At 41.5% G+C, this 25,980-nt stretch overlaps 1 protein-coding gene across 2 annotated transcripts in view; it reads left to right on the top strand.

The window, feature by feature from the left end:
- FSTL4 (follistatin like 4) overlaps positions 1-19,687 on the top strand; it is a 590,275-nt gene extending 570,588 nt beyond the window's left edge. For both annotated transcript variants that reach the window (XM_072145816.1, XM_072145815.1), the window contains exons 15-16: positions 15,810-15,919; positions 17,000-19,687. In XM_072145816.1, coding sequence (XP_072001917.1) covers positions 15,810-15,919; positions 17,000-17,702 — 813 coding nt within the window. In that variant the 3' untranslated portion in view covers positions 17,703-19,687. The remainder of the gene's footprint in view (positions 1-15,809; positions 15,920-16,999) is intronic.
- The last annotated feature ends 6,293 nt before the right edge of the window (positions 19,688-25,980 follow it).

Here is a 25,980-nt window from a genome sequence, read left to right as displayed (position 1 = left end):
ATTTTTTGTGAAATGAAAAGTTATACAATTTTCCAATATACTTTCTGTATCAATTCCTCGTGGTTTTCTACATCTCTCCTTGCTGCCCTGCTATAAAATCAATGTTTATTTCCAGTGGATAGAAATTTGTCCATAATCATGTGATGTTACACAGGTCCACGGCTTGCTATATCACTCAGCTCTGATTACTCTCTGTGATATATAATGAGCTGTGCACCTGTGTGACATCACATGACCATGGACAGATTTCTATCCACTGGAAGTAAACATAGAAGCTTTTAATAGAAGGACAGCAAGCAGAGATCTAGAAAACCATTTTGAATTGATACAGAAAGTATATTGGAAACTTTTATAACTTTACATTTCACAACACAATATCAATTAAATATCAATATCAATTATTTGCTGAAATTGGACAACCCCTTTAAAGGAAACCTACCACTTCAAAATGACCTTTCTGACCCACAAATACCTTTAGCTTGCTCATGATGAACTGATGCCGGACCATATTTTCATTTAACCCAGAAACCGCTGTATTCGAACATATTTTATTTCTTTCCTTGGCTAAAATCTTCCTTTGGCGCTTCTGTGTGCGTCACACAGTGCGCACCACGGATCCTGCTCCTCCATGAAGCTCGCAACCGTCGATCGCGCCGGCGCCGCGCCAGTGCGAAATTTTGTCGTGCCCGAGAGCCAGTGACGTCACCGAGCTCTCGGGCACACTAGCGCATGCGCACCAACTCGCCAACTCGCGTCTAGGCCGGCTTTTCACTGCACATGCGCAAAGTCCCGAAGCCTCGCAGTATCGCGAGGCTTCGGGGAGAAGACCGTGGGGGTGAGTAATGTTAAAAAAAAAACTATGCTCTCCTCTCCCACCAACGAGAGGGGGGTTCCCTCCACTGCCACCAATGATAAATAAAAGTTTTAATGCACTTCAAGCCCCCTGACACCAATGTTTATTAAGGTGCATATCTATTCATAAAAAAATATATATATATATATAAATATATATGTGTATTTATTTATATAAATAAATAAATACACATATATATTTATTTATATATACCGTATATACTCGAGTATAAGCCGACCCAAGTATAAGCCGAGGCCCCTAATTTTACCACAAAAACCTGGTAAAACCTATATATTTTTTACTCGAGTATAAGCCGAGTTTGGGTTTTCAGCACAATTTTTTGTGCTGAATAACTAGGCTTATACTCGAGTATATAAGGTACATGCACATATATTTATTTAAATAAATAAATATATACATATATATTTGTGTATATATATATATATATATATAAATATATATATATATTATATATTTATGTATATATTTATATATCGGTGGCCCCTAATACATATATGTGTGTATATATTTATTTATATAAAGAAATATATAAATGTATATAAATATATATACACACACACACACATCTATATTTACTTATATAAATAAATATATACATATATGTGTGTGTATATAAAATATATATTATATACATACACATATATGTGTATATATTTATTTATATAAGTAAATATAGATGTGTGTGTATATATGTATATACATTAATATACGGTGGCCCCTAATACATATATGTGTGTACGGACCACCGACAACAATGATATATATATATATGAGAGATATAAGATTGTTGTCAGGGGTCTTTGTTATGTATATATATATATATATATATATATATATATACATAACAAAAATCAGGTATGTGTGCATATATAAATTTGGAACATGGTGTTGTTGGGCTGGTTTATGTTTTAATATTTCTTTGTCTTGCAACAAGTCATATATATTCAGATACTCATATACTCATGTGATTTTTTTTTTTTAATAAATAAATAATAGAAAAAAAAATCATATGAGTCCCCCCCCTATTTTCTGCAACCAGCTAGATACAATACAGCAGCTACAGCCTGGCATTACTGTGGTGGAATAGAACACTTTTTTTGGCCTTTTCCAGCCCAATAATACCAGCCTGTGGCCGCCCCATTACCCAACCATCCCTTGATGGTTAGGTACTGGATTGTACCCGGCTCTTCCCGGCACCCCTGGTGGCAATGGGTACCGGGGTAATGGATAAGGGGGTTAGCCTTTACGCCTAACACTAAGCCCCTTCCTTAGTAATAAGCTCCGTCTATTAGACAGCGCCATTACTAACATGACATTGCAACTTGTCTAAAAAAAAAACACACTGTTTTGGAAAAATTATTTTTATTTGAAATAAAAACTCCCCAGACACACCCTGGTTAACCATTTTATTTCAAAGTGAAAATCCACCGGTCGTCGTCGTAGTCCACTGCATGAACGACTCTAGGAGACATAATGGGGAAAAAAGATTAATATCTGTATAAACAATATACTATAATTGCAAGTCTGAATATATATGACTTGTTGCAAGACAAAGAAATATTAAAACATAAACCAGCCCAACAACACCATGTTCCAAATTTATATATGCACACATACCAGATTTTATATAATAATATATATATATACACATATATATATATATATATATATATACATAACAAAGACCACTGACAACAATCTTATCTCTCATATATATATATATCATTGTTGTCGGTGGTCCGTACACACATATATGTATTAGGGGCCACCGATAGATATCTATATATAATGTATGTATACATATATACATACATACATACATATATACATACATATATATAAAAATAATATATATTCTTTAGAAAAAATAAATATATTTATATGTGTGTATATATTTAGTTATATAAAGAAATATATTAATGTATATACACACACACACACATCTATATTTACTAAATAAATATATACACATATATGTGTGTGTATATAATATATATTTTATATACACACACATATATGTATATATTTATTTATATAAGTAAATATAGATGTGTGTGTGTATATATTTATATACATTTATATATTTCTTTATATAACTAAATATATACACACATATAAATATATTTATTTTTTCTAAAGAATATATATTATTATTTTTATATATATGTATATATATTAGGGGCCACCGATATATAAATATATACATAAATATATATAATATATATATATATATATATATATATATATATATATACACACAAATATGTATGTATATATTTATTTATTTAAATAAATATATGTGCATGTATATATAAATAAATATATATGTGTATTTATTTATTTATTTATATAAATAAATAAATACACATATATATATTTTTTTATGAATAGATATGCACCTTAATAAACATTGGTGTCAGGGGGCTTGAAGTGCATTAAAACTTTTATTTATCATTGGTGGCAGTGGAGGGAACCCCCCTCTCGTTGGTGGGAGAGGCGAGCATAGTTTTTTTTTTAACATTACTCACCCCCACGGGGGGTGTGAAAAGCCGGCCGAGACGCGAGTTGGCGCGCATGCGCTAGTGTGCCCGAGAGCTCGGTGACGTCACTGGCTCTCGGGCACGACAAAATTTCGCACTGGCGCGGCGCCGGCGCGATCGACGGTCGCGAGCTTCATGGAGGAGCAGGATCCGTGGTGCGCACTGTGTGACGCACACAGAAGCGCCAAAGGAAGATTTTAGTCAAGGAAAGAAATAAAATATGTTCGAATACAGCGGTTTCTGGGTTAAATGAAAATATGGTCCGGCATCAGTTCATCATGAGCAAGCTAAAGGTATTTGTGGGTCAGAAGGGTCATTTTGAAGTGGTAGGTTTCCTTTAAGTAAATAGAAACATTAACAGGTTCCTTTATTTGTCTGTGGATTACTGTACACTGCTTATTAAAGAAGAAAAGCAGGGGAGAATATTTTTACAGTTTTTTTTCAGCGATTCCAAGGATCTCCAGTACTGTACCCGCTACTTGTCCCGACTTCTGACATATTATTATGTATTGTCATTTTTTTTTTGTTGAGGGACAATTTACAGTATATGTCTCAAGATATTGTTTGTTATATATACAATCAGTGCCAATTTATCGCTAGGGTGTCTGCGATGTGTGTCTGGAAAGTGTTTTAATTTGGTAATAGTTAGAGATGAGCGAGCACTAAAATGCTCAGGTACTCGTTATTCGAGACGAACTTTTCCCGATGCTCGAGTGCTCGTCTCGAATAACGAGCCCCATTGAAGTCAATGGGAGACTCGAGCATTTTTCAAGGGGACCAAGGCTCTGCACAGGGAAGCTTGGCCAAACACCTGGGAACCTCAGAAAAGGATGGAAACACCACGGAAATGGACAGGAAACAGCAGGGGCAGCATGCATGGATGCCTCTGAGGCTGCTTAATCGCACCATTATGCCAAAATTATGGGCAACAGCATGGCCATGACAGAGTGACAGAATGAAGCTAGATAGCATGTAAAACATCCAATAATTGACCCTGACACTATAGGGGACGGCATGCAGAGGCAGCGGCAGCAGCGGCAGGCTAGAGAGTGGCATGGCGACATACCCTAAATGGACTCAGGCTTCAAACCAATGGGTGGCAGAGAGGAACCAAAGGAGGTGAGCAAGAAGCGCTCAAATAATATCGGTACATGATAAAAGTTTGCCAGTATATTTTGTGGATTACACAGCAGGGTGGCGACAAAGTTAACATGGAAGCCATGAAAACAACCCAAAATTCTGCCTGACACAGCTCGTTTGATAAGGGGACCATGTATGGAGGCAGTGAACTAGTAGTAGATTAAAGGTGCTGCAGTTAAAACTATGTTAGTTGGATCTTGGCATGGAGCTGGTGCTCCGCTGCCAGGCGAGCTTTCGCCAATCCAAGCCCCTGTCTCTAGGCTACTCCCCAAACAGCACTTCTAAGAACCTTTTGTATAAGATCAAGTGTAGTAGCGTTCTTATAAGTTTGGGATATGGCGGGTGAGGGGAATGTAAACAGATGCACAAGAAGCGCATGATGCGCATGGAGCTGGCGCTCCACTGCCAGGTGAGCTTTCGCCAATCCAAGCCCCTGTCTCTAGGCTACTCCCCAAACAGCACTTCTAAGAACCTTTTGTATAAGATCAAGTGTAGTAGCGTTCTTATAAGTTTGGGATATGGCGGGTGAGGGGAATGTAAACAGATGCGCAAGAAGCGCTGAAATAATATCGGTAAATGATAAGTTTGCCAGTATATTTTGTGGATTACACAGCAGGGTGGCGACAAAGTTAACAAGTTTGATGTGGAATGCCCTGTAATAGCTTTTGGGCGGTGTGCCTTTTATCGCCTAGGCTCAGCAGTTTGAGCACCGCCTGCTGTCGCTTAGCGACGGCACTGCTGCTGTGCCTAGAGCTACCGACTGATGGCGCCATGGCCACGGATGGTAATTCGGAGGAGGAGGAGGTGGAGGAGGGGTGGGAGGAGGAGGAGGTATACTAGGCCTTTGAGACCTGGACCGAGGTAGGCCCCGCAATTCTCTGCGTCGGCAGTATATGACCAGCCCCAGGGTCAGACTCGGTCCCAGCCTGCAACAAGTTAAGTGTAGTAGCGTTCTTATAAGTTTGGGATATGGCGGGTAAGGGGAATGTAAACAGATGCGCAAGAAGCGCATGATGCGCATGGAGCTGGCGCTCCGCTGCCAGGCGAGCTTTCGCCAATCCAAGCCCCTGTCTCTAGGCTACTCCCCAAACAGCACTTCTAAGAACCTTTTGTATAAGATCAAGTGTAGTAGCGTTCTTATAAGTTTAGGATATGGCGGGTGAGGGGAATGTAAACAGATGCGCAAGAAGCGCTGAAATAATATTGGTAAATGATAAAAGTTTGCCAGTATATTTTGTGGATAACACAGCAGGGTGGCGACAAAGTTAACAACTTTGATGTGGAATCCATGAAAACAACCCAAATTTCTGCCTGACACACCTCGTTTGATAAGGGGACGATGTATGGAGGCAGCTATATGGACGACTTTTGGAGGTAGCAATGGAGACAACGTGTGGAGGCTGCTATGGAGACAATTTAATTTGGATAGTGCCTGTATGTGGCAGTCCAAAAAAGTTTTCAAACCAGAGGAGCAGGTAGGTGGCCCTCCAGAAAAATGAAATAGATTGAGTGCCTGTATGTGGGAGTCCAAAAAAGTTTTCAAACCAGAGGAGCAGGTAGGTGGCCCTCCAGTAAAATGGAATAGATTGAGTGCCTGTATGTGGCAGTCCAAAAAAGTTTTCAAACCAGAGGAGCAGGTAGGTGGCCCTCCAGAAAAACGGAATAGATTGAGTGCCTGTATGTGGCAGTCCAAAAAAGTTTTCAAACCAGAGGAGCAGGTAGGTGGCCCTCCAGAAAAATGAAATAGATTGAGTGCCTGTATGTGGCAGTCCAAAAAAGTTTTCAAACCAGAGGAGCAGGTAGGTGGCCCTCCAGAAAAATTGAATAGATTGAGTGCCAGTATGTGGCACTCCTAAAAATTGTTTAAAACAGAGGACCGGGTAGGTGGCCCTCCAGAAAAATTAAATGCATAAAGTACTATAGCTAGAGCCAGTGGGCCCTGTCAAAAAATAGCCAGTTTCCTCTGCTTTAGTGTACAAAGAGGAGGAGAAGGAGGAAAATGAGGAGGAGGAGGAGTGCATAAATTATTCAGGTTGAGCTTCCTTCACCTGGCGGAGATTGGACATTATGAGAAATCCAGGCTTTATTCATCTTAATAAGCGTCAGCCTGTCAGCGCTGTCAGTCGACAGGCGTGTACGCTTATCGGTGATGATGCCACCAGCTGCACTGAAAACCCGCTCGGACAACACGCTAGCGGCAGGGCAGGCAAGAACCTCCAAGGCGTACAGCGCCAGTTCGTGCCACATGTCCAGCTTTGAAACCCAGTAGTTGTAGGGAGCTGTGTGATCATTTAGGACATATGGTCATATGGACATATGGTCAGCTACGTACTCCCTCACCATCTTTCTGTAAAGATCAGCCCTACTCTGCCGAGACTGGGGACAGGTGACAGTGTCTTGCTGGGGTGACATAAAGCTGGCAAAAGCCTTGTAAAGCGTACCCTTGCCAGTGCTGGACAAGCTGCCTGCTCGCCTACTCTCCTTCGCTACTTGTCCCGCAGAACTACGCACTCTGCCGCTAGCGCTGTCAGAAGGGAAATACTGTTTCAGCTTGTGCACCAGGGCCTGCTGGTATTCATGCATTCTCACACTCCTTTCCTCTCCAGGGATGAGAGTGGAAAGATTTTGCTTGTACCGTGGGTCCAGGAGAGTGAACACCCAGTAATCGGTGCTGGAATAAATTCTTTGAACGCGAGGGTCACGGGATAGGCAGCCTAGCATGAAATCTGCCATATGCGCCAGAGTACCAACACGTAAGAATTCACTCCCCTCACTGGCCTGACTGTCCATTTCCTCCTCCTCCAACTCCTCTTCTTCTGCCCATACACGCTGAACAGTGAAGGACTCAACAATGGTCCCCTCTTGTGTCTCACCAACATTCTCCTCCTCTTCCTCCTCATCCACGTCCACTCCTCATTGTAGACTTGAGGAAGCTGACTGACCTGACTACCAGTTCTGGTGGAAGTTGACATCTGGCAGTCTACAATCGCTCTGCGCTGCTGGTAAACTCTGGATAACATGGTTAATGTTGAATTCCACCTCGTGGGCACGTCGCACAACAGTCGGTGAGCGGGCAGTTGGAGGCGGCGCTGCGCTGCCCTGAGAGTGGCAGCATCTGTGCTGGACTTCCTGAAATGCGCACAGATGCGGCGCACCTTCGTGAGCAAATCAGACAGATTGGGGTATGTCTTGAGGAAACGCTGAACTATCAGATTTAACACATGGGCCAGGCATGGCACATGTGTCAGTCTGCCGAGTTGCAGAACCGCCACCAGGTTACGGCCGTTGTCACACACAACCATGCCTGGCTTCAGGTTCAGCGGTGCCAGCCACAGATCAGTCTGCGCCGTGATGCCCTGTAATAGCTCTTGGGCGGTGTGCCTTTTATCGCCTAGGCTCAGCAGTTTGAGCACCGCCTGCTGTCGCTTAGCGACGGCACTGCTGCTGTGCCTAGAGCTACCGACTGATGGCGGCATGCCCACGGATGGTAGTTCGGAGGTGGAGGAGGGGTGGGAGGAGGAGGAGGCATAGTAGGCCTGAAAGACCTGGACCGAGGTAGGCCCCGCAATCCTCGGCGTCGGCAGTATATGACCAGCCGCAGGGTCAGACTCGGTCCCAGCCTCCACCAAGTTAACCCAATGTGCCGTCAGCGATATATAGTGGCCCTGCCCGGCAGCACTCGTCCACGTGTCCGTGGTCAGGTGGACCTTGTCAGAAACGGCGTTGGTCAGGGCATGGATGATGTTGTCTGACACGTGCTGGTGCAGGGCTGGGACGGCACATCGGGAAAAGTAGTGGCGGCTGGGGACCGAATACCGAGGGGCGGCCGCCGCCATGAGGTTGCGAAAGGCCTCGGTCTCTACTAGCCTATAGGGCAGCATCTCCAGGCTAAGCAATCTGGAGATGTGGACATTAAGGGCTTGGGCGTGCGGGTGGGTTGCACTATATTTACGTTTCCGCTCCAGCGTCTGGGGTATAGAGAGCTGAACGCTGGTGGATGCTGTGGAGGATCGTGGAGGCGACGATGGGGTTTTTGTGCCAGGGTCCTGGGCAGGGGGCTGACTATCAGCTGACACAGGGGAAGGAGCAGTGGTGTGCACGGCTGGAGGTGAACGAGCTTGGTGCCACTGAGTGGGGTGTTTAGCATTCATATGCCTGCGCATGCTGGTGGTAGTTAAGCTAGTAGTGGTGGAACCCCTGCTGATCCTGGTTTGGCCCAGGTTGCACACCACAGTCCGTCGGTCATCCGGTGTTTCCTTAAAGAACCTCCAGACTTCTGAAAATCTAGCCCTCGCCGCGGGAGCCCTCGCCACGGGAGCTTCACTACGTGACACATTTGGCGCTGATGCACCTGCTCTGGCCCTGCCTCTCCGTCTGGCCCCACCACTGCCTCTTCCAACCTGTTCTGGTCGAGGACTCTCCTCCGTCTCAGAAGCACTGTGTTCACCCGGCCTCTCAACCCAGCTTGGGTCTGTCACCTCATCATCCTCCGATCCCTCAGTCTGCTCCCCCCTCGGACTTCCTGCCCTGACAACAACTTCACCACTGTCTGACAACCGTGTCTCCTCATCGTCCGACACCTCTTTACACACTTCTTCCACTACGTCAAGAAGGTCATCATCACCCACAGACTGCGACTGGTGGAAAACCTGGGCATCGGAAAATTGCTCAGCAGCAACCGGACAAGTGGTTTGTGACTGTGGGAAGGGTCCAGAAAACAGTTCCTCAGAGTATGCCAGTTCAAATGCCAAATTTTCCTGGGAGGGGGCAGACTTGGGGGGAAGGAGGCTGAGGTGCAGGAGCTGGAGGAGTGCCGATTTCGGTGACATGGGTGGACTGCGTGGAAGACTGACTGGTGGACAAATTGCTCGAAGCATTGTCGGCAATCCACGACATCACCTGTTCGCACTGTTCTGGCCTCAACAGTGCTCTACCACGAGTCCCAGTAACTTGAGACATGAACCTAGGGAGTGTAGCTCTGCGGCGTTCCCCTGCTCCCTCATCAGCAGGTGGTGTCTCACCCCGCCAAGGACCACGGCCTCTGACCCCTGCAGTAGTTGGACGCCCACGTCCCCGCCCTCGTCCTCTACCCCTAGCCCTCGGGTTAAACATTTTGAAAATGAGAGTTATAACTTTATTTTTTTTTTAACTTTTTTTGTGTTTTTTAGTTTTTAAAACCAAACAATGCTATCCTATTGCTATGGCTATTTTCTAGCCAAGTATGAAAGCACACTGCTATGCCAGATGAGATGACGCTGAGTTATGAAAAAATAAACGTAAAATAAAAAGGAAATGGCAGACTGTGCCTAATTGAAATCCAACCCCTAATAAATTTTCCCACTTCGGTCTTTGCGATGGATATGTGCGTCACTAAGCGCTAAACACAGCGGTCGCAAGTCTCACTCCAAATTCCTGACAATTGGCTAGTAGATGCACTGCAGCAAGGACAGCCACCAGCAGATCAACCAGAAATAAAATATATATAACGCTATTGTAGGCGTAAGTAAGCCGTTTGGATTCTACTTTGGCTATTTTCTAGCCAAGTATGAAAGCACACTGATGAGATGACGCTGAGTTATGAAAAAATAAACGTAAAATAAAAAGAAACTGCCAGACTGTGCCTAATTGAAATCCAACCCCTAATACATTTTCCCACTTCGGTCTTTGCGATGGATATGTGCGTCACTAAGCGCTAAACACAGCGGTCGCAAGTCTCACTCCAAATTCCTGACAATTGGCTAGTAGATGCACTGCAGCAAGGACAGCCACCAGTAGATCAACCAGAAATAAAATATATATAACGCTATTGTAGGCTTAAGTAAGCCGTTTGGATTCTCCTTTGGCTATTTTCTAGCCAAGTATGAAAGCACACTGATGAGATGACGCTGAGTTATGAAAAAATAAACGTAAAATAAAAAGAAACTGCCAGACTGTGCCTAATTGAAATCCAACCCCTAATAAATTTTCCCACTTCGGTCTTTGCGATGGATATGTGCGTCACTAAGCGCTAAACACAGCGGTCGCAAGTCTCACTCCAAATTCCTGACAATTGGCTAGTATATGTACTGCAGCAAGGACAGCCACCAGCAGATCAACCAGAAATAAAATATATATAACGCTATTGTAGGCGTAAGTAAGCCGTTTGGATTCTCCTTTGGCTATTTTCTAGCCAAGTATGAAAGCACACTGATGAGATGACGCTGAGTTATGAAAAAATAAACGTAAAATAAAAAGGAAATGGCAGACTGTGCCTAATTGAAATCAAACCCCTAATAAATTTTCCCACTTTGGTGTTTGAGGTGGATATGTGTGTCACTAAGAGCTAAACACAACGGTAGCAAGTCCCCCTGCAAATTCCTCACAATATGGTACTAGCTGCACTACTAGTGCCAGCAAGCCCAGTCAAAAGCAAACAAAAAAAAAAAAGTATAACGTTATTGTAGCCCTAAGAAGGGCTGTTGGGTTCTTGTTGAATCACTCCTGCCTAACACTATTCTAATAGAACACCCTAACGCTTTCCCTGACCAGCAGCAGCTCTCTCCCTAGCGGCATCCAGACAGAGAATGATGCGAGCAGCGCGGGCAGCGGCTAGTCTATCCCAGGGTCACCTGATCTGGCCAGCCAACCACTGCTATCGACGTGTAAGGGTACCACGTTATGCTGGGTGGAGTGCAGAGTCTCCTGGCTTGTGATTGGCTCTGTTTCTGGCCGCCAAAAAGCAAAACGGCGGGAGCTGCCATTTTCTCGAGCGGGAGAAGTATTCGTCCGAGCAACGAGCAGTTTCGAGTACGCTAATGCTCGAACGAGCATCAAGCTCGGACGAGTATGTTCGCTCATCTCTAGTAATAGTACATGAGCGCCCGGTGCAGGACAGATTGTGTACTATTAATAGAACTGACAGAGGCCTTCAATGGGGACAGGACCCCTGCAACAGAGCCAGGTGTCAGTACTACAGATTGATTGGCAAGTTATTTTAGGGGGAGATGTTTCTTTGCAATATTCTGCAGCTGACGTGTGCATGATGAGGTTCTGCAGCAGCTAGTGTGTAAATGATGAGTTTCTGTAGCAGCTGAGGGGAGTATTATTTTATTAGGTAGTAGCTGAGGTGTGTATTTTGATATCAGGTAGTAGCTGAGGTGTGTATTATGGTATTAAGTAATAGCTGAGGTGTGTATTATAATTTGCAGCAGTTGAGGTATGATGAGGTTCTGCAGCAGATGAGGTGTGTATTATGGGGTCCATTAGTAGCTGAGTGGTGTATTATGGTTCAGTATGTTGGTACTTCTTCCTGAGGTATCACTGATCGGCTCTCCAGAATGGTACTTAAAGGGGTTGTCCGAGTTTAAAAAAAAAAAAAATATGTGGCCGGGAGCGGGGTTACTAAAACAATAAAGCTGTACTTACCTCCCGGTGCCCTCCCGTATCCAGCGCTGCTGTCGCTCCGGTCCGGGGGCCATGTAAACAAACATGGCCGCCGGAGCAGCGCTGGATTCAGCTTCCGGCCGGCCGTGGCTGGGTACGCCTATCCGTCCCTATACACAGCATTGTGTATGGGGACCGGAAGGTTGTCGCATCCGGCCGGAAGCTGAATGCAGCGCTGCTCCGGCGGCCATGTTTGTTTACATGGCCCCCGGACTGGAGCGACAGCAGCGCTGGATACGGGAGGGCACCGGGAGGTAAGTACAGCTTTATTGTTTTAGTAACCCCGCTCCCGGCCACATATATTTTTTTTTTTTAAACTCGGACAACCCCTTTAATGTCAATCACAGCAGAGGGATTGTTGTAGCAGAGAGCTTAATTTTAGTGCTGAGTTCTCTAGCTACATGATGATTTTATACAACTACTTCCCATCTTACTTCAAAGCTGATTTTCTGGATGATGCCAGCTCACTGGTCCATTAAAGCATACCCCAAGAAAAATGTTTTTTTCTGAATAGGGCATATTCAGATCATAATGAAAAGAATGATGGGGACCAGTGGTATATGGAAGACAGTCAAAAGAGCACTGTTAGTCAGTGTCAGTGCTCAACTCTTGTCAAGGAATAGTAGTTCAAACAGAATGAGTGGTCTCAGCACCTGTTCACAGGTTAGAAATAGAAGATCGCCCAGGCACGCAGCTTTAATTTCCGTCTCCCTCCTATGGATCCAAAGCCAGTCCTTGTATTACCCCTGTAAACGTGGGGTACTGTAGATCCTATACCAGGGAGCAAATGGAAAGATAGTGCAGACCTCCAGGGTAAAGAAATGATTTTAATTTGTTTATACTCACAAAGTATCAGTAAAAGCGTGCGTATCAGTAAAAGCATGTAGCGTCAAACACCTCGCCCGACCCAGGTTTCGCCTCTTCAGGCTTCTTCTGGGGCATGTTGCCTTTTCAATCTACTGCTTGATAATGTTCTCTGCACCCTCCTACGTGTATCTTCTTTAAGGGGTTTTCCCACCAAGCAAGTTAGGCCCCATCTACAGGATAGGGCCTACCTTGCTGATTGGTAGGGTTCTGAGTACCTCCATCTGACACTTCATCGCTTCATGAGATGACTGCAGCAGACAGGTGCGCATGTCTGTTCAGCTCCAGTCATCTCTATGGAGCTGATGGAGATTGCCTAGGACAGTGGTGGCGAACCTATGGCACGGGTGCCAGAGGCGGCACTCGGAGCCCTTTATGTGGGCACCCGTGCCATCGCCCCAACAGACCAGACAGGACTCTAAGAATCTTCCTGCAGTTCCAAGCAACTTAAAAGATACTGTTTTCAGTGATATTTTGATACCTTTTTAGCTACTTGGGACTGTAGGGAGAGGGAGAATGTGTAGAAAGGGCCGAATTATCTTTGGAGGACCTTCTTCTGGTCCCACAGTTCTCTGTGTACAGAGGGACACTAGAAAGAAGCTAAAATGATGAAAATTTTCCATCTTTCTACTGTTTTGCTTTCCTCAGGAGGCCAATATGATTGAAAGTTGTTGAACAGGGAGCAACAAGTTACGGCTTTAACTTTTGGATGGCACCTCGCGATAAATAAGGGGGGTTTTGGGTTGCAGTTTGAGCACTCGGCCGCTAAAAGGTTCGCCATCACTGGCCTAGGAGGTACCTCATACCCCCGTTCTCGTGATCTGTAGAAGTCTTTTGACTGAAACCCCCACCTATCCTGTGGATAGGGCCTATCTTGTTTGGTTGGAAAACCCCTTCAAGTTTCACTCTATTTCGTAGCTGAAAACTCAAATTGAATATCAACGGTCAAAAACAGTGATATTGACTGTCCACAACTTTGTGACTTTTTGTGAGATTTGTGTGCACATTAACTTTTATTTCAAAAATACTTTAAAATTTAGATTCTGTGTTCAGGAATATTTCATGCAGCTGGAAAATGTCTTTATTAACAATGTATCTTCTACCACTATGGTATGATGGGATATTAGATGAATAAGTACAATACAATAAGGAATTAGTATTTCTGAAAGTTGGTGCGACGTGCACCGCAGAGATTGCCTTTTGCAAGTTGCTATCTATTTCATATGATGAAACATAACACTTAATTTAAAATACAAGATTCACATTAGGTTTTCAGAAATTGAAGAATGCATTTTCCTTATCTACCCAAATGACACTAATTTCAACATATTTATGAATAACACTAAAACAGGCCTTCCCAATTTACTAAACATACAAACAAATGTATAAGATATTACAAAACAGAAGCTGGCCTTTAACTTATTTATTTTCCTATCTAGGGTATTTCATGCACAAATCCTTCCTGTGTAAGTCATTTACTATCATTTATAGCAGCAACGGTTTTTCTGTTTTATAGGTTACTCACAACAAGAATTTTTACAAAGTTTGTTGAGTATACCACCTTTCCTAAGCATTATAATATCCTGCTTTAAGCATGTTGTAAATAAATGGTTTCCAACATTTTTCTGTACATTGGGGTTTATTTTTTATTAGACAAGCCCCTTGAGACCGTTCTATGTTTATTTTTGGAGTTCTGGTTATTGCCCATCAGATTCATTAAAGTGGCTTTGGTCCTTTAATAAATGTTCTTATGGTCTATTTTCTGCCTGGGATTATTTTTTTCAAAAAGATCTAAATAAATTCTTAAAATGCATAAAAAGTCTAAGCACATACATCAGCAGGCGACTAGAATGACTATGAGACATTTTTTTGCGACATTTGCTAAAGTCAGGCTTTGCACGCTGTTGCACTAGCAGCATTCCTATGTTTAGACCAGATTAATGAAGAGGTGTATATAGTCGTGCAAGACTTTTTAGCTATGAAAAGTCTCAAAAAACCTTCATGCGACTACTTTGAGACTTTTTTGTTCGCCAAAAAGCCCAGGAAAATCAATGATAAATAACCTCCAATGTGCCCTGAAAATGTCCTGTTTTAATCTGGCAGAAATAGGAAAAATGGTTCAATCTGTCTTGGTGCTAAAGTGCCCCTTGCACCAGATACTCCATTAATGGTACATGCTCTTAGTAAATCTGGTCTGTTTTCAGGATGTGCACACAGTTACACTTTTTCTTTTGGTGCACTTTTCTTTATGCTGCAGAATTATGGCACAGACAGAATGTGGCATAGCTCAGTAATAAATATGGCAAAAAGTCTGACTAAGCACTACTACACCTGCACAGTGATAAATACAATGTGCAAGCTCAAAACACATTCTTTTTAGTGTATAAATAGACACAAAACCGGCACAGACACAATGATATATCTGGGTCATAATATAGGAGCACTGTATTCCCTGGACAATTTCCATTTCCTCCTGGTGCCAGTCTGTGCTCATGTCCTGCTCAACTGATGGAGAGTTGAGTGGTCCTGGCAAGAATACTATTACTCCAATTAGCTTTGGGAAACTTCAGTGACCTGCACCTAAAGCATAACTAAAGAAAGTGTTATGACTTAATAGTGCAGATGATAATAGTAAACTTTGTAACATGCTTCAATTTAAGAAATATGCTTCTGTGTTTGCCTCTGCTTTTTTTCCTCATCCAAGCAGTTTGTTTAAATCAGGTTCTTGTACTAGTCGATGGCTGAACAACAAGAAAGCATACTGGCACTGCCTTGTAGCAGGGAATTAGCAAGACCTGGTGGATTTGTGTAGTGGGAAGGCTCAACCAACAACCGGTGGTTCTCAGCGATAGACAGCGATGTATGGGAAAGTAGAAGAACCATTGTCCTTATTGTTTTCAAAACTAGTGTGTACGCTATATTTCATTATGTTAATTACATAAATTTTATTTTATTATTTTGTACTTCAGGTCATATCTGAAGCAAGTACAGGAGAAGGTCTGCACATTATCCGCACTGATTTTAAGGATGTAGATGATCTGTTTATTCCTCCAACAAATCTTATCATCAACCATATTCGGTAAGGAGTGGATTAATGTAAATTATAACTCAAAGCATTCCTATATCTATGAAAACATGTTACAACTTTTGAAAATTTCCTTCCTGTGTATCATTACAAGTCCTTATATTTACTTTAAAAACTGTATGAATTTCGCCTGACAATTCATCATGGTATGATACTTCATGAGTATCAAGCTACTCCTTATGGGCCAGGTAAATTTATGATGTTTTAAATATTAGATGTCCCCGACACCCATTGCCATTTTCTATATTAATAATATACACACACATAAACAAGGACACTTCATTTTTCTATTACTGAAATCCCCCAAAACGTTCCATTTATTCATTTCATTCAGATGAATAAAACCATTTGGAAACTGCTGAGGGTGAATCTACACTTAAAGCATTTTATTTACACTGTTCATATATTGCCTCTTTTCTACTGTAATTTAAGAGCAAACATCTTTCAACATCATATATTCATTGTACTATCTACAGGACCAGATCGAAATTGAAGGGAGCAAGCTATTCTTGCTCCTCTGAGTTTGTTCTTTGACATAGTGCATGTATAGTCCGGAGACAACTATAGTTCTTATGTAAAATAGCCCATATGTTGTAGAGCAGTGCACAGAGTCCGTATAGCTTTCTATAAGGGGGGATTTATCAGGGCTTGGACTAGTGCATCTAGATCCAGCCTTCTGCCACTTCTACGTTGAGTACTGTACTGTACTGTTCTGTACTGTTAAAACCAGATAACAAACCATATAAACTTATGTAGACTGCACATTAACCTGAGTTATGTTAACAGTTTTGTTAAGCTTTTGTGTCTTGTGTGACATTACCTTAAATATGGCAGAATAGAAAAAGAGCCTTAATACATATGCCAGAAAAATGTGTACACAAACATTTCTATCCTTGGAAATCAACTCACTTGCTGGTTGAATGCCATGGACTGTCGCGGTCAGGAGTCTTTGCATCATAGTGAATTATAATGCATGGAGTCCCTCTCTGCTGGCCGAACAGTAGTGTTCATGTCTAGGTGGCCCAAAACCCTTTACAGTAATATCAGTTAAAACCATTTATTCCTTTTTTTCAGATTTGGCTTCATCTTCAATAAATCTAAACCTTTGATTCATAAAATCGACCTTGAAACTGTGACAGAAATAAAGACCATCAGCCTCAAAAACACCAGCTGTATCCCGATGAACATGGCTTATTCTCATCTTGGTGGCTACTATTTTGTACAATGCAAAGCAAACAATTCTTTAACTACACTATCTCAGGTAATAATTGATAGTGTCACAGACACGATCATTGGCGTAAATGGTGATATAACCGGGACACCCTACGTTTCTTCAGATGGACGTTTTTTGGTCAGCACAGATGCAGTCAATGGCCAAATCAGAGTTCAAACAATTACCTTCCAAGGGGAAATTAAATTGATTTATGACTTACAAACAAACTTACAAATATCTGATGTGACTTTTCAATCATCTTTCACAGAGAGCAATCAGTATTATATCTATGCTGCATCACATCTACAAACTGATGTTCTCTTTGTAGAACTGTCCTCAGGAAGGGTGGACATGCTGAAAAATCTAAAAGACCCAGTAGCACAAAAAAACTGGCCCTGGAATGAGAAAAATAGAATAATAAAAGACAGTGGCCTATTTGGACAGTATATCTTAACACCAGCTAAGGATTCTCTGTTTCTAATCAATGGGAGACAAAGCGTTCTACATTGTGAGGTTTCAGGAATCAGACGAGGAAACGCAGTAGTTTGGGTCGGAGAAGTATGAAAGAACAAGACATCACGCCTCCATGAAATGACTAGCTATTGGACCTTTCTGCTGTCTGTGGGAACAGCGAACTTGTATATTTTTACACTGAGGAAAAATCCTGTATGAGCTTCATGGTGCAATACCGGTGTACAGCTTGCAAGTTTTATAGTAACTTCTAATAGGAGGATTTTTTTTAGTATTATTTTAAAGTATTTATTTTGCCTTTGGTTGTTTTAAAAAATAAACTATATCACATACACAACTATTTTGGATAATGGGTTGACACTTCTTGTACAGTTACTCTGTAGAACAATTCAATGCTTTTTGTTGCATTTTTCTTTGGATTAGTTAAGGATAGCCTATAGGAAAAACTAAACTGAAATACATAAACTTATGCAAAGAACTCATGTTCATTTTAGTATTCAAAATGTTGTATACATAGAGAATTACTAGTATTTTCCTAGAAGGAAAATGTGTTGAGCCTCATGTATAGAAATTAACGTAGAGAAAAAATTGGAGATATTGTCCTTAGCAGCCATTCACTGTTCACTGTTCACTGTTCACTGTACATTTTAAGCTGCGTTCAACCACATAAAATTATAAATCTGGTTGGCTGATATGGACAATACCTCTATTGTACTGTAATTCATATAAATGGATTGCTATTAGAAAGAACTGCAATTATACTTGTCTACACATTACTTGTCATTGATTATCTATTACTGTACTGTATATCAATAAGTCATTATTAGGCAATGCATACAGTTATTTCCAGGGGTCAGCCATCAGAGGTACTCCAGCTCTTGTTAAAATACGAAACAACAAGCTGTGGCTGTAATGGCTTGCTGGAACTTGTAGTCTCACAACAGCTGAAGTGCTTCAGATAGTGGACCCTGTTGTAGTCAAGCAGTTGTATTAGTATGTTTAAAACTGTTATCATGAATCAACGTTATATTAACATAATTAACTTTTTGTAACAATTAAGGCACAAAAAGGGGAGACTGCCTATAGCAACCTGATGTCAGATTTTTTTAAGAGAAAATCGCCCAGTTTCTAAGGGCAGCTGCCCCACTTTTTGGCTGCTAATAACGTTTTGCACACTGTCCAATCCATATCCTGCTATGGGTTTTGGATAAGATTGTGTTGCTTTATCACAGTCTGTAATGTGAATGGTATTATTTAAAGCAGTCATTATACTATATGTACTGGTGTGGCTCCATGGTTGCGGGTAGAAAGGGCTATAACTATCACATTAGTTTTTTCAGGCACATTTAATGCATATATTTGTACTCACTCATTTTACATTGAATAGGATGACAATACATAAGCCACAATATCACTGGGAATAGTAAAAGTTTAATTATTTTAAAGGGCACAGGATGAAACTCATACTGTAATTACTAAGTGAAAATGTTCTTCTCTGCCCTCTGTATGACAACCGCTATCTGTTTTCCCAATAGATGCAGACTGTTTCATAGCTCCTGTTCAGGTTAATAGGTGCAAAAACTAATCTCTGTTTATCTTGGATATGAATAGAGACAGTCAGGAGGCATTGTAGGATGTTTCCACATATACAGCCATCAGCAACAAAGGAATGGTACAATATTTTAATGCTGAGCACCAAGGGTCTATCAAGATTTTCACATAATTGTAAGCACTACGTTATAAATGTGTTGATACAGAAAGGATTTTTAAGGAAATCTACCATCATGATCATGGATTCAGGTTCAAGCACACTTACAAACTGGTGTGTGCCCCCTTTATCGCGATATGCTCTGCTCTTCCTTTAACTTCTTATGTCCTTGATTTTTAAGAAAAAAGGATTTAAAAACTGGAGGGGCTGCAGGCTCCATTAACTTCTATAGGCTCTTTGCACAATTTTTGAAGCATTTTTTCTTAAAAAAGGGGGCACACACCAACATGTAAGTGTACTTGGTTTATAATTCATGATCCTGATGGTAGATGCCCTTTAAAGTGAATTTCCATCTCTAGTCCATTTTAAGGTCGGGTTCAAAGATATTCTGAGCTATTATGTGGGGCAGTACAAAAAACATTAAATAAAAAGACAAAAGAAATATAAAGGACCCATGGAAGAAAACAATTATTCTTGCTTCTCTTCCCAGCCCCTCACCAATGGAAAGTGACTGCGACTGTTATACAGTGGCTGCTATTCTGTATTTAGCAAAAACAAGTTCTCACAGTCACCTCATCAAGGCTTATACAGTAGCTGTCATGATTCAGTTGAGAGGCAGGGGAATAGTGAACTTGGGAATATAGTGGACTCATAAGCAAAAAACCTTAGTATTCATAAAGGAAAAGTGTCTGACAACCGCTGTATACAGCTTTACGTAGTGTCTGCTGAGAAAAGCAAAAATGTATATATTCTAAACTTATATATTGGACCTTGATTTTTGTGCAGTTTCTACGGCTTTATTTTTATGAAATCAAAAGCCAGACTTGATCAAAAAGAAAGCAATGGTTCAAGATCTTCTTGTGTTTAAGACCTACAAAATATATATAAAAATAAAAAAATAGAAATTCTTATGGTTTCATAAATTAGGATAAAATCACTCCCTGTATCCAGGTTCATATAATATGGGTATGAGGGCTACGCTCACAGGTGGCTGCCTTGCAGATTTGTGGAGTGGAGTGTATGGCAGGCAGTAATCTGAGAACAGATTGGAGCAGATTACTTACCCGGTCCATTCGCGATCCAGCGGCGCGTTCTCTGCGCTGGATTCGGGTCCGGCCGGGATTCATTAAGGTAGTTCCTCCGCCGTCCACCAGGTGGCGCTGCTGCTCTGAAAAGCATCGATACGCACTGGAGTTCACCGAGCCGGGCTGAGTGAAGGTAAGTGCAAGCTCCGCGACAGATTTGTTTTTTTAAATGCAGCAGTTTTTCCGAATCCGTCGGGTTTTCGTTCAGACATGACCCCCGATTTCCGTTGCGTGCATGCCAGCGCCGATGCGCCACAATCCGATCGCGTGCGCCAACATGTTACCCGAATATTTCCGATTTGCGCCGATTTCCCCTGAATTGCCCCGATTCAGGGGAAATCGGCGCAAATCGGAAATATTCGGGTAACACGTTGGGAAAACGCGAATCGGGCCCTTAGTAAATGACCCCCATTGTCTTAATCGGTCATGTCAGGCCAGCAAGGAAGGAATTGGATGTGAGGCCCTCATAACCTTATCTCTGTATTATACTAGAATAGCTAGAAGGACTGATTCCAATAATAATAACTTTACCAGTAATTGTTTAACTCCTAAATATATACTTGAAAATGGCTCCAAAGGTGAAGCTTCACATAAACTTCATTGGAATATATAACAATGTAATGTTTTCTTGTCATTGTTTGGGAAGATATGCATCTGTAAAATAACTCACTGACTTGTAATGGCTTTGTTACATAATATTGTTTGATGTTTGATTTACATTGATTGATACTTGTTTACATTGTAAAATACAATGTATTGCCTTTTAAAGGTAATTCAGATTTACAGTTTACACACAGATACTCATATGCAAATTTGACTTTGTAAATACACCAATTGACAATATTGTCTTCAAACCTTTCAGTGCATATTGGCTTACATTTATTAATGCGTTTGCGCCAGTTTTCTATCTGACTTTGCACTGAAAAGAATGTGCAAACTGCTTGCACATTTATTTATAAAGTGTCTGCGCCTGTTTTGTGTCATGGCTGCACGGTGTACAACAAAACAGAAAAAAGCCCTAAAGGGGTTTGTTATTGCATAATGGGAGTTTGGGCCACATTTATTACTGACATGCAGCACAATTCTGCAGCATAAACGAACTGCAACAAAAAATGGTGCACATTTCCCGAGCAGTGCAGATGGCGCACTCCACAGGCAAACTGCACATAGTACAGACTGCTCTGGTTTTGATAATTGTAGCCAATGTCTCTGCTTCTAAACTGAGCTCATATAAAGCAAAGGGTCAATGTATTATTCATATATCGGATTACGGACAGTCTCTCACATAAACCTGGTCAAACACATGAGAAAACTGTCTAAGATTGCAGAGGTAGCTAATAAAATAATGTTTGTGAGGGCTTCCAGATGGCAGATGGTGGGAGAAAGAAGGAACAGACATGTTAGATTGTTGTCAAAATGATTATGTGACTGTCTCTTCACTTGAGAAAGATTCCAAAAGTTTGGAAACATATAAAACCCAGGTGACTAGTCAACTGAAGAAGATAGCAGCTATTGCATGTGATTAGCAAGCTCAAAGGTGATTTCACACTTTGTACACTTATTCCTCCTGGGAATCCAACCACAGGAACCAACTTGTTATTGGAAGAACAAGTGTTACATAAGTGTCCAAACTGACTGGAGCACTGGTGTGAATGCACAATCATAACTGTTTTCACTTATATGGAACCACAGGAAATGTTCTCCTGGAAGTCCACCAGAAGTGAATGTCGCAGTTTACAAGAATAAAGAAACATTTACAGTGGGTAAATTAAGATTTAGCATGTGTTCCCACCAACAAAGAATGAATAGGTCTGTAATTTTTATCAACTGTGAGAAACAGAATCTAAAAGAAAAAGTTAGAAGATTACTTTTCAGAAGTTAATTCAATAAAATACAATAAAAAACAGAACTAAATATTGAAACCGTACAGAAACCTTTGTAAACCTTTGGGGTTTCTCCTTACAAAACCTTCCGACCTGGGTTCACATCTGGAAACTGGCTAAGCCACTCCAGGACCTTCAATTGTTTTTACAGAGCCACAGAGATGCACTGGCTAGGTTTTTCAAATCATTGCCATATAGGAATGCCATGACCCATCCATGACATGATGCCCAATCTATTGTCTCTTCAATGCAGTGCGGTGATGCTGCTCCTTTACAGAAAGCACCGCCCCACAGTATGTTTTCACTCCCATGCTTGACGGTTGGGATGATGCTCTTTAGGTTGTGCTCATCCTCCATCTTCCTCCAAAATCGGCAAATGCAATTGATAACAAAGGATTCTATTTGGGTTTCAACTAACCATTTGGCCTTCTCCTATGCCAACAGTGCTGTGTTACTAACAGTCATCTTTGTGACTGTGGTAACAGCTCACTTCAGGACATTGAGCAGATCTTCTCATGTAATGTTTGACTTATTCATGACCTTTCACAGTATCATCTATAACCCATGAGTAGAGATCACGATTGAAGAGAATTTACATCTTGCGTTTCTTCCATTTACTAATAGTTGAGGCAACAGTTGTTGCCTTCCCCCCAAGCTGCTTATTGTCCTGTAGCCCATTCCTGACTTGTGCAGGTCTACAATTTTGCCCCCGGTGTCCTTAGATCTTAGCTTAGCTCTTAGCTCTTTGGTCTTGGCCTTGGCAGAGAGACTGTAGTGTGATTTACTGAGAGTGTGTACAGGTGTCTTTTATGCAGTAATGATTTCAAACAGGTGCAATTAAAACACGTAACAAGCGCAGAGTAGGAGGAGCTTCTTTAAGAAAAAACAAAAGGTGTGAGGTAGATTTTTACTGGAGGGAGAGGATCAAATACTTATTTCATTAGATAAATGCAAATTCATGATTTAAAAACCACATAATGTGAGTTTCTGGATTTATTTGATAATTTATTTATTTATATAAATATATGATAATAATTTATTTCATAATCACGGATGAACCTAAATTCTCTGCTGCCTGAGGCAAGCTATAGAATGGCCCCCACTCCACTCCATCCAGTAGTAACATATCAGGTTATTATTTTAGTATGTGGGTCCTCCATGCAGTATGTCACACCCATGCTGACATCGTGTGTTACGAAACGCTATTTTTACATGTCAAGTTCTGCTTTGCAGCCCCCCCTAGCACCCCTAATGCTACCCCATCTTGCTATAGTTGGCAATGCCCAAGTCAAGAGGCTTAACTCACCTGGTGCAGCTCTGCTCACAATTGAAGTGCATGTATAATAGAAATTACAGATCTTTCCATTCTTTGAAAGTGGAAAAATATGCAAAATCAACATTCTATCAAATACTTCCCCCACTGCATATTTTTGAGAATTCATGAGTGCTTCAGAAGTCAGGCCCATAGGATTAAACCCCTTTTTTCTATCATGGGGAAACCAAATTTTAAGTCTATAGTTGTAGAGAAGAAAGTTTTAGTTACAGATGCTGCAGCATTGGTAATACTTCTCTATAATACATACTTTAGAATGCAAGTACTAGATAATGCAATGTATTTCCAAATTTACTCAGCTCCTTTATTCTGTAATAAACTGTAAACTACTGTAACCTTTTGTTCAAGGGTTATAAACCTACATTTTTAAGATTTTATTTTACAGGAAACCAGTTATATCAATTGGAAAGTGTACAGTATTTGTACTTGTGTTTTTACTTTGCATTCGTGATAATGCTAAATATTTCAAACCGACAATAAAACTTTCTGCACTAAAGGATGATATTAACACGACATCGATATCTAGTCACTGAAGGCAATGAATGTTTACAAAAGAGGAATGACTGTATGAATGATTTTAAAGGTTTTACACTATTATACGTGTATCTAAGCAGCTCTGACCCCCTCAAAACCACGCGCAGCACTTTATAGAGGATCGGGAAAATAATGTAAACCTAAATAAGGGAAAGGTTATGGAGATTCCATGAGAAAGAAATTAACTTCCGAATTCCCCAGTTGAATTCACCTCCTTAACCTTTGTGTAATTTATGTTTATTCAATATAAAGAACACAATTTCTACCCTGGGAAAATGAAATATCTGAGTCATTCTTGATGTTTCTATCTCAATTACCATAGTATAAATGGGGTATAGGGGAGAAGATTGGAAACAGTGACATGTCCATCATGTGTGAACCATATCCCTACATACTCCACAAGATGGTGAAACACCCTATGAAGTTGATGTGAATCAGTCCATAGTTGGAATAACTCCCTCAATCAATGCCCCATTGTACATTAAGGCTCGGGCTACTCAGTCAAAGTAGTATAAATCACTTCAAACTCATTGGTGGTCATCATAATGTATAGTAACAGTATAGTTAATAAGGTTACTGCAAAAGTCATCCAGCTGCAGAACCATGTTATTTCAGAAATTCAGCAGCATATGCATTGTTTGTTCCCAGCCTTTTAAAGTCTTTGACCAGAACTTTAAAATAGATGTGTTACTTTGTAAAAACACTGGCTCCTGAAAATAGCAATGGATTCTTAAACATCAGTTTTCTATCCATATGATAAGCCATTTATGTATGATCTACGGGTAAACCACTGATCCCCACAGGGAATGTGGCAGCGGGAGGTGTTTACTTATTACTTGCATGAGAACGAGCCACAGTCCCCACCTTCCCACATAAATTCCTGCCCTTCCTGTGACCGTTACGGATCTTCAAGTCATCCCCTGAGGAGAAAGCCCCAGTGTGTGTCTTGCATTCCTGTGTATCCTGAGTTCCTGTGTATCCTACGTTCCTGTGTATCCTGATCCGTGTGCCAGTCCGTTGCTGTGTTCCTGATTCGAGTGCCAGTCCATTGCTGTGTTCCTGATCGGTGTGCCAGCCCGCTGCTGTGTTTCTGATCTGCATGTCAGCTCCAGCGATTCTTGACGTCCTAGTGTGCCTTTCTGTGCTGTTGTACTGCTGTCTCCCCAGATACAGTCTCCTGCATTACTACCTTGGCTGCCACCGCAAGCAAGTCGCACCAGTGGAACGACCTGGTGGAACGACCTGGTGCAGCAAGACCATCCCGCTTTGCGGCTGGCTCTTGTGAAGACTAGGTGCCACTTAGACTCCGGTCTCAGGTGTTGGCTAGTACCATCTCCCACGGTGGTCCAGAGGGTCCACAGACTCACAGCCTTGACACTTGTAAAGCTGCCTGTTTTTAAACTTTATTTTATGTGTATGCAAATAACCTGCAAGATGATGCTTCATTCCTTGAATCTATTCTGCAGAGTTGCCCCTCTTTGCGTGTTCACAAAATGAACAGGCGACAGTGACAGTGTCATCTTGTAGGATATTCAAATATAGCTCAGAACTGAGACTACCATTAATCCTGGGCAAATATCCAATGCCTCTGGCTGTAAACATCACCCTATGATTAGGTTTCCTTCAATGAACTTGACAGTTTCTTCAATTTCTGGATCTATTAGCCCCTTATTTCTTTGATTCTTGCACACCTATTGTACATGCATCCAGTGTACTGGCCGTTTTCAATCATTTGATTTTTGATTATAGCGGTGGCCGCAAACCGGGGAGCGTTGAACCCTTAGGCTGAACGGATGGGATGTTCCAGGATATGGTAGCCTTTTTTACA

The sequence above is a fragment of the Engystomops pustulosus genome, chromosome 4, assembly GCF_040894005.1.
Source record: "Engystomops pustulosus chromosome 4, aEngPut4.maternal, whole genome shotgun sequence".
Lineage (NCBI taxonomy): Eukaryota > Metazoa > Chordata > Amphibia > Anura > Leptodactylidae > Engystomops > Engystomops pustulosus.
This window is presented reverse-complemented; position numbering and strand designations above follow the sequence as displayed.